Here is a 13,209-nt window from a genome sequence, read left to right as displayed (position 1 = left end):
AAGAGAGAAAATGCAGATTAAAAAAGAGGAAATAAGCAAATCAAATATGGAGATTAATTTAATTATAAGTGCTTAGGGATCCATACTGAACATTACACACCTGGAACCTGGAGGTAGTGACACCACTTGGTTGTCATCATCAGGCACTGTATTCACACATCTGCTCCCAGTGGAAATTATGCTAGGACGATCCACTCTTACAACAACCTCTTCCCACTTGTCTGGTAACTAAGAACAGCAGGAGAACAACAATGATTTGTTTGTTTTTTTAGTATTTGAAGGCTTCCCACAGCTCATGTTTGCTAAGTGAAATCATAATGTATTACCTGAGGTTCGTAGCGAATCAGAATATCATACTCCATAGAATGCGGGATGTTGTCAATGTAGAACTCCAGGTAGGCTCCCTCTGGTACACTCACAAACCCAATACCTGTCCATGTAGGTGTCCGATCCTGAGGGTAGGGTCTCTGTACAATCGTCACTCCCTAGTGACAGAAAGAAAGGCTTTAGAAAATAAAGTTACAAGAGTTTATCAAATAACAGAAATATAATAACATAAAATACTTACTGGCCCTAGGGTGGCATCCTCTGCTTCATACGTGTAATGGTCCAGAGCAATAAAGTAAAATCCAGATTCCACTTCACTGCACTGGCGTCCAAACATGTGATCACGACACTGACACTGTCCAGTTTCTGCAGAACAACTAGGAGAGACAAAAAGGAAACACCTTCAGAAAAGCCCACTGAAATTCTACTATTCCCTCAAAATACCACTGGTATCACCTTATTGCTGCTTATTATTTATTATGATTTTTTTTAATTGATTTATATTTTACTGTGTAGCAGTTGCTGACTCTACTGATTTTGAAAAAAGCTTTATGTTAGATGGTTCAAATGACTATAAGAAGAAAAAAAATCTATCTCCTGATATACTTTACAGGAAATGTGTATTGACTATTTCACATAGAAATATTAATTATTACATAATAAGATTACAAAAGAATATCACAATTAACCTTAAAACTTTTCTACTATACCAGCATAGGCCCTTATTTATAGAGAAGCAAGATCTTTCCTTTTAATATGGTAGTTATCATAAACCGCTGTTGCTATAAAGATTTTATAAATTACCATAATACAGGCTTTATGAGATACGGCTGATTGGAGGAAACTTCTGCTTCATAAAGTGACTTATTATTGCTAACTACATGTTTGTGGGATTAGTGGTTTCATTGTGTATCTATCCTGTTATAAAGCTAACCTAACTGGTTACTATTTGTTAATATTGGGCATTGTTCCTTCTTGACACTATTGGTCACATATGGTGTCTCACAGGGTTCTGTTCTGTGCCCAATCTTATTTATCTTTTAAAATTTTTCTTAGGTATGGTTATCAGTTTTTATTTGCTCATGACTATTTGTTAATATTGGGCATTGTTCCTTCTTGACACAAGTGGTAACATATGGTGTCTCACAGGGTTCTGTTCTGTGCCCAATCTCTTTATTTATCTTTTAAAATTGTTCTTAGGTATGGTTATCAGTTTTCATTTGCTCATGACACTCAAATGCATGTTTGCCCATTTATGAAATCTAACATTAATCAAATATACAGCCTAACACACCACCTAGTTGAAACTGAAAAATCAGTGCAACATTTTTTCTCCCATCTGAATTCTGACAAGACCAAAGATTGAATCAGAGTTCCTGACTGGTTCTGCTTTCTCTACAATTGTGCCAACTTTAGTTAAACTATCAATAGAGTTGGATTCAATATGGGTCAAGAATCTTGTTGTCATCTAATTATTATTAATAATATCTTCTAGCTATTAATGGAAACATCTTGACTTTAATCCATTCTTTCTGATTAGTTCGAAAATCATTGGAAATCACAGACTCTTGATTTAGAGCCAGAAAGAAAAATAATAATAATAACATTTAGGGTACAAACACGATTGAAATATCAGTAACTAAAATGTAGATTAGGTCTATTCATAAATAAATATTAAGTTTTGTACAATACTGAAAAGACAGAAGGAAGTCCAAATCTGAATTGAACTTTGTCCTTACTCGTTATTGATAGCTCCCCCTTGGTCACAGTCACATGGGCGACATCCATCCATATCATTGCTCAATCCCCAGTGCTGTGCCTGTTGGATTATAAATTATTACCACTGTCAATCTGATATGAAAAAACATTGATACTTACTGAACCAAATCAATGTCAGAAACCCTCCCTGCTTATACAGCCTTTTCACTGAGTAACGTTTTGCACTTGCAAAAAGTTAACTTTCCCTTAAGTACATCATAGTCCCTTTATATCCAGCAAGTACTACAGTTTTTTAAAATGTGAATTCTTAACTAATTTCATTACTGGTTACCAACTATACTACCCTCTTAGGCTAGTATGGGGTGACAAGTGCAGACTTTTAGTCGAATTCACGGATCTAACAATGGATAATTACTATTTTTGGTATGCCCACTGCATGCAAACCCTGGTGTCACAAAACTGGTACGAGTTATGGTCGTAGTCTTTGTAAACGTTTTGTGAGAAAATGTATGTTAATTTATAATCTGCATACCACTTAACCCTGATTATCCACACAGCACAAATTATGGGTACCCAACATTTTTCCCTAACAGCTTCATCTGCTTGAGAACACTCAAAATGAGATATCCGTGCAATATGATCTTCACACGGCACTTTCTATTCAATTTTTGGTTTCCTAATAAATGGACTTGATCAAATACACAGTACTCACTGATTTCCTGAAAACAAATTGTAAACAACTGTAATAAAAATACATTGTCCTTTTTCTGCAACAATTTTAGACAAGAGAGACAGATAACGTACCAGACACTGGTCACAGTTCCTCCCAGTTACCAAGCGTTTGCAGAAGCAGTTTCCTGTCTCTACATTGCATGGACTTCCTCCTGGGACAGTTCCCAGAGGATTGCACGTGCAAGCTATAAAATGAAGACACATTAAGACCACTGAGTAATTTAATAATGATGTGCAGGGCATTACGCATTTCTTGTTAAACACCTGCAAAATACCAATTCAATTAAAAAGTGAAAACACTAATGATTCTTACGCTGGCACCCCAGTGGGTCATCACTTATTCCATAGTATCCTTGTTTACACTGATCACAACGTTCCCCCTCTACGTTGGGCTTGCAACGACACTGTCCAGCAATGAGACCAGAGGAGACGTCAGTGTGTCGATCGCATATTCCACCATTGAGAGAACCAACGGGGTCACAATTACATTCTAGAGAGGAAAAAAAAAGTTTTCAGTCTAAGAAAATAACATTTTTACAAATTAATCTGTATGTAGCATGTACATGTTGACCAAAATAAATGTTAATGTTGCTGAGGGCTTGGTCTGCTTAGAAGTCCCCTCTGTAGTCTGAGATAAATCTTGAAAGCCCAGGTGCTACCCAATTCTGTCACGCACTATGAACTATGAAATACAAACATCTCCCTTCCTCTTACACTTGAGGGATAATACTATTGACTTACGTTCACAAATGTTAGGATCACGAATGTCTCTCTCTGGATGCTGGAAATAAAAAGGCTTGCATTGTTCACAGTTGCGTCCCATGGTATTGTGTTGGCAATTGTCACACACTCCCCCACTGACATTCCCAGTGGACATGTAAACTGCCATATCAAAATGGCAGATGTTGGAATGCTGGTTGCAGTTACACTCTGTAAATATAAAACAGATATTTACACATCTTAAAGGAAAAAAATGCATAATCATTATTATTATATAACAGGTCAATTTCCCCGTGTACTCCTTGTAGTATTATACTTACATTCACTTAATAATGCTGAGTTATTTCCTTTTAATAACTTAACATTTAGTTTTTAGAATTCAGACCCAAAACAACCTAAACATGCCTACATATCAAACCCTTAAACTCCTGCTTTCCACAAATGTTAAGGAAAAAAAACATTTCCAATATGTAGACAGCAGCTGATCATGCAGCAAGAATGGAGCAGATGGGAAAAGGCTTTATACACTTTTTCCAAAGAGTTTCTATGTATGGTGTGCAAATATTATGTAAAGACATTTCCTACACAAATCAATATACTTCTTTCATCTGGTGGGAGTTTTAACAGGTTTGGGAGGTGTAGCAGCAACCAACTTTGCATTCCCTATGTTACTCTAACTGAATCCTTCATAATACTGCATGTCAAAAAACTGTAAAGAACCTTTCTTTTTGCATTTGTCATTCTATTTCCATCCTTCACCCAATCTTCAATTGTGCAGCTGCCTTTTGGCCAACTTCTCACTCTACATTGGGGTTATAACCTCCTTGTATTACGAGACAGTTAACCCTCAGACACGCTTGCTCAGAAAAGCACATTACGTCAAAGCTTCTTATGCCTAATTACTCAACAACATTCCTAAATGCAATTTATTATTAGGCCTTATTGGGTGAATGTGTTCCACTTATTACAAGATTCACAGTTTCCATCCTGTTCTTGAGGTTGTCTTAACAATGTTTCAATAAGGGCTTTATTATACATCTTCTGCACATATAATTAATATAATGTGCCACTATCAGTAAAACATATGTATTTCATTATGAATGAATGCACTCTTGTATTGGTATTAAATTCTTTACATTCTTCAGTCAGGAGTGTAGGCGTGATAAACATACTTTTGCAGGCATTGGTATTGCGTCCTTCAGCTGGTCTCCAGGGTAAATCATGATAGAAGTCTTTGCATTGTTCACAATTCAGACCTTTGGTGTTGTGATTACACATACAATGCCCATGTACCTGGAAAAACACAGAAACAATTACAATTACTCCTATATACATTCACTTAAATTGTGTTGCGCTAAGAATGTTTTTACAAATACCATAATGTTGCAGAGGCATATAAAGCTGAAACTTTAAGCAAATGGTTTTATTAGTTTTATTGACAAAATAATATTTTTTATCTTTTAGTACTGCAAAACTACACTGCTATGCAAACATCTCCAGACAGCTTAGATACAGTTAGGAGTTGCAATATATGCATATTAAGAGTGTCAACAAGTTACTCAAAGCATTCACTGCTGTTTTCTACTATTTATGAATGCAGTTTAGTTTGTGTGAGAGGAAACTAAGCCAAAACATTTCATTCACATTGATCAGAACCTTCAAAAACATGATCATTAAAACTTGAGGTAAACCTTACATGAACAGCCAATAATACATGTGGCAGTGGCTAATCCATCACATTTACATTTCATTGACTCATTGCCAGTTGTTATTTTAATGGTAATAATCATAATAATCATCATAAAGATAATCTTCTTTACTTATTGTAAAAATACACATCTTTTAGGTTTAATTGCTTGTTTAAAACAAAATAACTACAATCACCATACAAGAACATCCTAAAGTCATGAATCTGTACAGAGATTGAAAAACAAGGGTAGAACTGTGCAATGTCTAAGACGGTCGTTTGGCAGTGTACATTTTCAGTCTTCAAGTATTAAGTCAATTCTTTTTATGAAATCTCTAATACACACTCTACACGAGACAAAATAATGATATGAAGATAAAGAACTTGCTATTCAATATCCTGTGTACTTTTCCCTGATTGACATGAAGGAAAGACCAAAGCCTACAATTATTTTCTTTGCCTCATTCAAGAAAGTCTGTTGTCAAGAAAGTCACGAAGGCCTTGGAACATCATGTGGTACAGGCTTTGTGTAAACACGACATGCTGAAGACTAAACAGGAACTTTGTAGTTCTGTTTGTACACATGAGACTTCTTTTGTGTCTGCTCTGCCACATATATGTTTTTGAAAGAATGTAATTCAGACTTTTTAAAAATGTTTCCAAAAAAGACAAAATATCACGGTCTTAATGGTCAAAATCAAGTCAGCTTACCATTCCTTCTACATCTTCTCCAATCCCATCTACAGGGGCACATTCACTGGCATGACCATAGCAGAAGCAGTTCCCACGCACAACCATGTCATAGATAGCATAGTAGTACTTTTCTTTAATTTCCATTCTGGAGTCCAGCAAGTTGTCTCCTAACGTATGTACTTTTGTAAACTTGATCCTTAGGTTTGTGATTTTCAACATGTCTTAAAGGGTGGAAAAGAAAATATGAAAAAATAACTACACTAAGCTAAGCTTTGTCATTTAAGAAAATTTCTTGGGCAGTCTACTACAGTTGGAAAGCTAAAAATAACACTTTTCAATACACTGTTTCACTCACCACTAGAAGCATTAGCTATCATAATATCAGATTAAGATTTGAATGGAATGCCTTTCAGAAGTGTTTTTAATCATGTTAATTATAATTATAATGCTACCATCATACCATTTGTGTTGCTACAGCTGGGTGGGGAGCATAAGGTCACAACTAGAATAAAAGCTGGAAGGTAACAGTGAGTGAAATCACTCATCTTCTTGATTCTAACTAAAAACATCCTGATAAGCATACCTCTTTCTTCCTGAAGTTAAGAGTCAGGAATGAAAAATATTATCAGAGAAGAACACACTCTACAGAAATATTGCCCCTTACTAGATTTTAAAAACCCACTAATGAATCAGAAGTTACTGATTATTGATGTGAAGTAGCCCACATTTTTAAATAAAATTTTACTTCAATGAGTAGAATGTAATACAACAATAGACATTAACTTAAAAAATGAAAAGTGTACTTTGGATTCTGGGGCTGTAAGGATCTTCGATTCTAAATGCAGGATCTAAAACCCGGAAGATAACCTACAAAAAAAAAACACAGAAGAACATTTATTTGAAATGCTCATAGTACAGACCACAATAAATTACATTCACATAACAATTTGTATGATTTATTTTTGTCCTCAAAAACTCACAACGGCATTATATACTGTATGATCTTATATAAGCACTGTTAAAACTGAAGTAATTCAACAAACCTCTCCTTCTGTAGAAGGCTCAATGTCTGAATATCGAGAGTCACATATCACATCATCAACTTTCTTCATAGGTCCTCGTGAGACTGATGGGAAAGATGACTCGCAGTCATAAGCAAAATAACGATACACTTGCCAGGTATTCCCAAAATCAGAGGACCGTTCAATCACCATTGCAGCAGGACGAAACGTCTAACATGAAACAAACACAGCACACCATTAACATCAGAGGTACACTTCAAATATAGCACAATATGAACACTTTTATTTAAAAGACTTAAACTATTAGCATTTTGCTGCCCTGCTCAGCTGTATTTCACCAAGTGTAGAAACACTAAGGGTAGTTACTGTAGAACAAAACAGTCTCATTTGTTAAAAAAGAAATCCACTTTGCACCGCAGAAGACAGCTGGAACCAGCCTCTGAACTGTTTTTGAGTACTATGTGTTTCAAAGCACTTTTTAAGTAGTGTGGAACTTGCTTCACTATGGTGAAACATTCTACAGGGTTTTATCAACAGCTGGAAACGTATGCAAGGGGAACTGTGCTAATTAACTTCTTGACAAAAGACACCCTGTTACCTTGAATGTCATAATGAGATGAGTGAAATGAAATTCCGCCTCCAGATTCAGCTGGATGGTTACAATTTCTATGCCTGAAGGGAGTTGAAAAAAATGTGACGAAAACAGAAACATCTGTGTGCACAATGTTTATCAGCCAAGTAAAATATGAGCTAGGACAGCTGTGTAATCCTGTTTCAATGAGCTTCCTGAGCAGAAACTACATTTGTGCTGTAAAATTAAATTCACTTGAATGAACACTATTTAATGTTTCTGTGAATCTTAACCATCTTTCATAATCTAAACTATACCTTTCAAAATAATGTAATTATTTATAACTTCAATATTCATTCTAAAAATAAAAACTCTCTAGAAAATGAATACGTATCTCATTCTGTAAGATGGTAAATGTACAACTGATGATACTAAGACACATTATCTGACAATGGCCCATCCAAGAGCTTTTGACACACAATGCCTATTTAACAAGGAACACTGGGAAACTGGGATTTGCACAAATATGTTTTAAATTGATATCATTCCTTTCTAAGTACATTTTTTCTGTCTTCTATCTAACTGATAATAAAAACAAAGTGTTTGCTTCTCACAAAGCAATTCTTAAATTATTAAAAAAGGTCATTAATAAAATTCATTCTGCTGGAGTTCCGTTAGTGGACAGCAGCCAAAAAATGCAAATTCTGAATTGGTTCCAGTGCATAACTGGATACATCTGTAGTACTTGCTGCCAACATCTTTATGATGAATCACACCATCCCTGCCTCAAGTTTACATTCCCATGAGTTTTTTTTAGCTTTGTAAAATTAAAAGAAACAAACCTCTTTTGCTCCTCTCAGCTAGCTTAAAATTAAATTTTACACTCAGTAATTGAAATTTATGCAGCATGCATTTATCCTACATTTTAGGCATTTATTTTAATAATACATTGTCAATAGTGTGCAGATTAACAGATGTTTTCTGAGGGTCTTCAAGATAATTATTATCGGCAGTTTAACTGTAAATCTTAAAGTGGATAAGTAGGTCCTTTGTGTATCGGTTAGCCATTACTTTTCACTTTGAATTTGACCCCAGTCAATGCCTGTGCTTGATAAAAGAGTTAACTAACAACACCTTGTAGAAAGCTGACCTGGAACAAGATGCCTTTAATTCATACCAAGAGTCTGTATTACATCTTATTTTCCCATGTGAACTCACCATTTTCAGACTGCCACCAGGTTTTCAAACGATTAGGAGCAAAAGTTGTGACCACATTCTCGATACGATGGCTGGTGGTGTGGTTTGTAGATTCATCATACAGTTTTTTAGAATCACAGACAAAGCACTTCTTTTCTTCCTGGAGCGAGCAGGACAACATAAGATTAAAAGGCAGAAAAAATTAAATCTGTCATTTTCTTCAAGGTATATCATGGTGTTTATTCTAATAATAATTTATTTTTAAGGAAATATGTTATTTTTTAGATATGGTAGATATACACAGTATTTTCCATATGATAAGCAAAATGTTATAAAGGTTTCAGCTTAAAAGTCATTTTCACAAATTAACTTTACTGAAATAATTCTTAAATGTATTTTTCCTAGATCTAAATATCCCAAAAATCTCCTGTCTTAGATATTCCTCCATATTCCTGTTGTAAAAATCTTTCAAAGCCAGACAGAAAAGAAAAAGTAGATTGTATTTGAACTAGCCCCATAAGTAAAATTCTCAAAGAACTTACTACTGGAGAAGTCGAACAGAGAATTGGTGCAAGTTACTGTATAATTCAGTCTACATTAAGTATCTATGCCTTCTGGAAAAACTGTTTTAAATTCATGTAAACTCTCTTTACAACCCCCTTTTTGATATTTACTTTTGTAAAACACAAATGTAGTGTATGTAATGAATAAGTCTTTTAAATGTAATTATATTAGCTGAAAGCATTAAAAAATTCCTCTAAACCTCTGTATTTAATCTTGTGGTTTCCATTAACTTATCAGGAAGCTGTCTAGACACCCACAATGAAGAGACCATTCCCATCTGATCTTCCCTTCTGTCTCCAAATGATTAAAAGAATAAGGACACATATTGCTAAGAAGAAAAAAAGGAAGAAAAAAAACTTCCCATAAGAAGAGATTGTTTTAGAAAGACCCCAGGGGGCTTTGGAAAGCATCCCAAAAATAAATAACACCAGGAAACACAGAAAGAAGCCAACTATAAACCAGATTTCTTCTGTCAGAATACAGAGCTCATTTTGCTTCAGGATACAGAGTTAAATTATAGTTTGTAACATTTCCATATTGTTGGGAAAAAGCTAAATGAAACTAGAAAACAAACTGGCCTAGGCTTTCATTCTCAGTTTTTGCTAAAATGTTTAAAAAGAAAACACACACCTATGCCATGAGTGAGGAGTTCTAGTTTTAACAGTGATTAATCATTCATGTAGAAATGCCCACGGGAGAGTTCTCCTCTACTACGTGAAACGTTTTGTTTTGCTTCTGAAAATGCATTAGAGCATTTAATCTGAGTCCTAGGGGATTATACTAAACGATTCCCACTTAACATGAGCTAGCCGTTAAGTTAACGGTATCTGCAGTTCTAAGAAAGTTGTATCCGTTTTGTAACGTTAATTCACACAATACCTGCAAGTGGCTAACAATGCAAAAGGGCTCAGGCTTCAAGAGTCCGCAGGTCGAAGTAGCTGAAAGCTGATGAGCTCTCCCTATCAGCAAGTCACCGGTGGCCGGGTAACAGCTTCCTTCCCTGCAGACATCGCTGAACTCTGGAACCTGGGCGAGAGCAGGGACCCACACAGCTATTGAGACATAGGAAAAGAGAAAATGTTTGTAAGAACAAAATCTGTAAAAAATCATTGTTTTGTACATCTGAACAGTTGCAGATGTTGGTTAAAAGGCATTGAGAATTAAGGAACCGAGCAGTAAAAGCATTTGTAAGAAGATCTCAAATTGCGCTAAACATGAACAGCAGCAATAATGATCATAAGAAAACACAAAACAATTTTAATGACTTTTTTCAGTAGTGTTATTAAGTAATGGCATAAAAAGAAAATCAAATACTTGCATTTTCTTTAACAAACAGAATCCTATCATTTTTATTATATCTCATAAGCACGAACAACACACGAAAATAAATAACTTCCTAGCCTGTTGTTGCACAAATTTTAATTCAAATCATATGGTGCCATTTTCTTCACAATCCAAAAATCATGGGTAAAGAAATGAGGCTGTTCTGCTAAATTCATGGACAACACATTCTTTATAAAAATATGTCCTTCCAACATAAAATACGAAAGCAAAATAGTTTTCTGAAAGGCGGGTATATTTTTTTTCCACACGGAACATGGAATTATAATTACTGTATATACAATAACTACTAAATTACAAATATCTTTCCAGAATCAACTAATTGAGACTAACTCACTAACTCTTATTTCGAATAAACTAACATTTGGGGTTCTTGGAATTTGTCTGTTGATAAGAAAATTAATAAGAATAATATTCTAAGAGGTCTTTGACTTTATGGGTTTGCTTTCCTGGTATATTTTGATGCAATGTAAGATGATTGTTTTTATTAACTTACCTAAAATTGCTCCGACTGCAAGCATCATTTTGAAAACTTTTAAAGCATTAACTTCGTACTCGGTCTCAATTCTTCCAGACCTTGTACTCAGCTGAGGAAGACAAATTTAAAATGTTTTGATACGGCGTGTACTAAATCTTAAAACGATGGGTGTCCTCGCCAGTTTCACATCCCACACGACTTCCCACTGTAACCGCTGGAAGACTGAGGCAGCGCAACTGTAACTTTAGTTTTACTATCTTTAGAGCATGCGCACTGGGTGGTCAAATTTTTAAATACCACATTAAGTACATATCAGACTGTGAGCAACAGATAGAACAAATTGTAGCCTCATATCTCCAACTCCTGGTTATATATTTGCTGTGCTTTAGTAATTCTACTGCTCTTAAATGTTACTCATGTTTTGACTTCGATATTTAACCGTGATATACTGTTTTACTTTTTACCGATATAGTACCGACTAATTGTGGACAAGCATGGCATGCGCTTAATGTTACTGATCTAAAAATACATATTAGAATGCCCAGTGTTTTTAATTACAAAGGATGTTGAGCTCTACATAGAAAGTAAACAAAAACATTTGAAATCAGATGTTCTTCTTCACTTCTAGAATTTATCCTAAACAGTTGTAAGTAGACGATCAAAGGAATAATATAAAAATAACACTCGCCAAATATAACCAGCGGAAAACATCTGAGGAAAAATTAAATTAAGAGTTTAAGCCACAAAGAGGTACCAACCCCCCACCACCTTCTGTTTAAAACAAAGAAATCTTTCCAGTAAAACAAAGCAATGCCCCTCCCCTGAGGCACTGGGAAAAGAAGAGTTAATTACCCCCGAATAGTCCCCTGAAAATGGCACAGGACGCAAAAAAAGCTCCCTAAAATGCTCATAGAATTTTTGTAATTGCCCATCCTTCCTGCTCTATTAAGAGGATGTGTAACTGATAGTAGTTAGAAAAGTGCACTCTAATGAACATTTATTAGAATAGTTTTTGTGCTTCAAAACTGTGCTTCAAGTAAATGCATGACTTTCATGTCTTCCAATATTAAAACACTGTAGAAAAGATAAACATACCTACACTGGAATCACTGTGGGGGAAATAACCGTTCACTAAGTGTATATTTTAAATACTAAAAATCTGCAGTTTAGAATAAAACAGAATTATGTTTGGAAGACCTCACTCATTAATTTGATGATACCGAGAACCATGCGGTACAGTAGGTCTTGTCTCTCGAAGCCCGGATTAGATGAATGTTAAAGATGTTTTTTTAAGAATCTTTTCACTGATTATCAACTGTCTTTGAAAAACATAGTTTGCTTTAATCTAACCTGTTTATCCCAAAATATTTCGCTACCGTACGCGTTTGCGTTGGAATGTGCCTGAAGCTCCAAGCGTGGCAATAGACAACTATGGCATTTTTTCGTGAAAACAAAAAACTCTTTGCGAAATGAACTGTGACTGTGTCAATTAAGGCATTTATACAAAATGGAGCCATCATTGGCCAGAAGAACTTTGTCTTTTCATTTCTTTACCTTAAAAACTAGCCTTCAGGATAGATGTTAAATTTAACTCCCAAAATGCATTTATTTTTCACCATCTTTGAAATACACAGAAAACACCTTCTAAAAAAACTGCAGATAATAACTGGGAGAAAAGTTGTTTTGTTGAATAAATTGAGCCAATAATTAAATTAATAAGTTCTTCATAAAGTCTGCAAAATTAGTTTTTTCCCCTGATGTTTCTTGTTTGTGCCCTTTTGGTTTTAGACCTTCAATTTGCAAATCCTGTAAAATATTTTCATTATCAAAGACCTTTTCCTAGTAGTACTTTGAGGTTCCGCTTATCCTACAATAAGAATTTGCTGTAGTAGTAAAAATTATGACCACTGACTTACCACATTAAGCATAAGCTGTATCATTCCAACCTGATATCTTTTGATTTCTATGATAATATCCAAAAACAAAATGCAACACATTATTCTGTTTTTGTTTGGAAAAGAATGCATGCCTAATATTATTTTTATTGCTTCTCTCCTGTTTCTATTTATCCTTTGTCTCGTAACCAATCATTTTCACCACAGCGTATTCCTCAATTAAAAATATGCTAAAAAGTAAAAAATGTAAAAGGGTTACATAA

The 13,209-nt window shown here is 34.8% G+C and overlaps 1 protein-coding gene across 1 annotated transcript in view; it reads right to left on the bottom strand.

Moving 5' to 3' along the window:
- lamb1a (laminin, beta 1a) overlaps window positions 1–11,283 on the bottom strand; it is a 33,206-nt gene extending 21,923 nt beyond the window's left edge. Inside the window, exons 1-15 of the mRNA XM_088645105.1 lie at window positions 11,070–11,283; window positions 10,112–10,284; window positions 8,690–8,828; window positions 7,499–7,572; window positions 6,922–7,110; window positions 6,682–6,745; window positions 5,897–6,099; window positions 4,671–4,791; window positions 3,520–3,708; window positions 3,092–3,268; window positions 2,851–2,963; window positions 2,067–2,146; window positions 569–704; window positions 327–485; window positions 101–228 (exon numbers count right to left, since the gene is read on the bottom strand). Of these exons, the coding sequence (XP_088501231.1) occupies window positions 101–228; window positions 327–485; window positions 569–704; window positions 2,067–2,146; window positions 2,851–2,963; window positions 3,092–3,268; window positions 3,520–3,708; window positions 4,671–4,791; window positions 5,897–6,099; window positions 6,682–6,745; window positions 6,922–7,110; window positions 7,499–7,572; window positions 8,690–8,828; window positions 10,112–10,284; window positions 11,070–11,097 (1,973 nt within the window). The 5' untranslated portion in view covers window positions 11,098–11,283. The remainder of the gene's footprint in view (window positions 1–100; window positions 229–326; window positions 486–568; window positions 705–2,066; window positions 2,147–2,850; window positions 2,964–3,091; window positions 3,269–3,519; window positions 3,709–4,670; window positions 4,792–5,896; window positions 6,100–6,681; window positions 6,746–6,921; window positions 7,111–7,498; window positions 7,573–8,689; window positions 8,829–10,111; window positions 10,285–11,069) is intronic.
- Window positions 11,284–13,209: the final 1,926 nt, after the last annotated feature.

Source organism: Lepisosteus platostomus, chromosome 9, assembly GCF_059453375.1.
Source record: "Lepisosteus platostomus isolate fLepPlt1 chromosome 9, fLepPlt1.hap1, whole genome shotgun sequence".
NCBI lineage: Eukaryota > Metazoa > Chordata > Actinopteri > Semionotiformes > Lepisosteidae > Lepisosteus > Lepisosteus platostomus.
Note: the sequence above shows the minus strand (reverse complement) of the source record. Positions and strands in the feature narration are given on the sequence as shown.